The following is a 2,196-nucleotide window of genomic DNA, read 5'->3' as shown; positions in this document are numbered from 1 at the left end:
CTAATATTGAAAGGTTCCAAGTAAAAAATTATGGATAGTGAATTTACAATGGTCTCTGGGATGCTAAGGTGCCATCGAGACATGGATGACAATTCATCATGTCTGACCATGTAAGTGAATTTCGAGTAGCAAGACAGGGTATCTTTCAGACACTTTTTTTCTTTTCATTTCTTTTTCCAACATAACAGTTTCATTGATAATTTGAGAATTTCACATAATGCACCCTGATCACATTCACAATCTTTGTTCGTACCCTTGAGATCCACCCTGCAAAAAAAGGAAGAAAAATGCTAAGTACAATTTGTGTTGGTCAAACTCCCAGTGACCACCCCTTTACACCTTTATTAAAAAACAAAACAAAACAAAACAAACAAAACAGTCCTTCTCCATCCCTGGCAGACGCCATCAACTGTGAAGAGTTACAGTTTCAGCATCTCTATCACAATGTTGAAGAGTTCTCTTCGATGTCTTTATGTCTACACTGTTTTGTTTGGGGGGGATAAGCTTGTCACAGAAGCCTTCTCTGTCTCTCATTCTCAACTGTCAGTCCACAGTCATCAGAGGCAGCATCAATTCTATGCTGTTCCTGATAACAGCATGGACCATGGACACCTGGCCTCTGGCATGGACGTTGGACATCAGGATGGTCTCTAGTGGCAGTACAGACCACAGATGTCAACATGGCCCCATATCCACAGCACAGATTACAGACACCTTCATGGCCTCCAGTGGTGGCAAAGACTACAGATGTCAACATGGCCTCCTGCAGAAGCACAGACCATGAACATCAATGCTATCTTCAATAGATACATGAACTAAAGACATCAACATGGCTTCAGACAGCAGCACAGATCACAGACATGGTCTTCGGTGGTAACACAGACCACAGACATCTGGGTGGACCCCAGGCGCAAGCACAGCCTGGGGCAAAAGCACAGACTGTAGACACCAGCAGGTCTCCTGTCGGTAACATGGTTCATGATACCAAGATGGTCTCCATAGGTAGCATGGACCGTAGAGGTCTTTCAAGGAAGCCAAGTCCAGGAAATTATCCATCTGTGACATACTGCTCAGAACTGGGCAATAGTGCATTTGGCAGCATGCTCCGCAACAAAGCCTGTGAAAGATCCAGGTTGCTGCACGCCACCTTGCCAGCCCTACGCAACAATGACATGTTCATTGACATATGAAGCCTTCCATACCGGTCACCACCATTGGGTCTCTAGTTCCACTACCAAGGCACAAGTGCCTCTCTGTCACATGGTTGTTCATCAAAGTAACATTGGAAACTGCAGTGTGTCACATAGAATATTACTTCCCAAACATCTGTTAAAATACTCACTGCAAGGAGTCAATTGGTCTGGTTCAAGTTTTCTGCTTTCTGAAGCACCACAAATACTGTACTATTGCCAAGACTCATCGCTGATACCCTACTGTTGCCCAGAGTTAGGGTGATCTTCCAAGGGGGTGGGCAGGATCTGTGCAAGCTCCAGGATACCACATACCTTATGGCGTGCCCTCAGTGCCTGCTGCCCCTAAACTGTCCTTGCAGCCTGCTGGCAGCACTGCAGCCCATCCTTCTCCTCATCAGCAGAGTGAGGCAGAAGCAGCTCCATGCTAGGCTGGCTTGAGCAAAGGGCCGAGGACTATCTCTATTCACAAACGCCATGTTCTTTACTGTGGCCTCCCATACCCTGTACAGACACATCTCCAGTTTTGCCATTCTCTGCTGAGCAGGTTGCTCTGCTCCACCATCTTATCTTCTGACTTCATGAATCCACTTTTTAAAAGGATCTACCCATAATACCTGACTTTTTGTAGCTGTTCCAGAAATATTGCACGTTCTGCCAACTCCTTCTCGAAGCAGAGCGGGAAACACTGCACTCCTCACAATATGGCTGAGCAACTCAAAAGAGCTGGGATATTCCTTGCTTTCCTTGTGAGATAATATAAATATTTTAATCTTTAAAAATAAAACTTAAGGGACTGGAGTGTTGGCTCATTAAGAAAGAGTGCTTACAGCCAGGCGTAGTGGCGCACGCCTTTAATCCCAGCACTTGGGAGGCAGAGGCAGGCGGATTTCTGAGTTCGAGGCCAGCTTGGTCTACAAAGTGAGTTCCAGGACAGCCAAGGCTAAACAGAGAAACCCTGTCTCGAAAAACCAAAAAAAAGAAAAAAGAAAAAAGAAAGAGAGAG

At 45.5% G+C, this 2,196-nt stretch overlaps 1 protein-coding gene across 1 annotated transcript in view; it reads right to left on the bottom strand.

Moving 5' to 3' along the window:
- Positions 1-219: 219 nt before the first annotated feature.
- Positions 220-2,196, bottom strand: part of Sim1 (SIM bHLH transcription factor 1) — a 126,549-nt gene continuing 124,572 nt past the window's right edge. The window contains exon 11 of the mRNA XM_029542586.1: positions 220-267. Coding sequence (XP_029398446.1) covers positions 235-267 — 33 coding nt within the window. The 3' untranslated portion in view covers positions 220-234. The remainder of the gene's footprint in view (positions 268-2,196) is intronic.

This window comes from Mus pahari, chromosome 9 (genome assembly GCF_900095145.1).
Source record: "Mus pahari chromosome 9, PAHARI_EIJ_v1.1, whole genome shotgun sequence".
Taxonomy (NCBI): domain Eukaryota; kingdom Metazoa; phylum Chordata; class Mammalia; order Rodentia; family Muridae; genus Mus; species Mus pahari.
The sequence above is the reverse complement of the archived record's forward strand: the minus strand, read 5'-3'. Positions and strand labels throughout refer to the sequence as shown.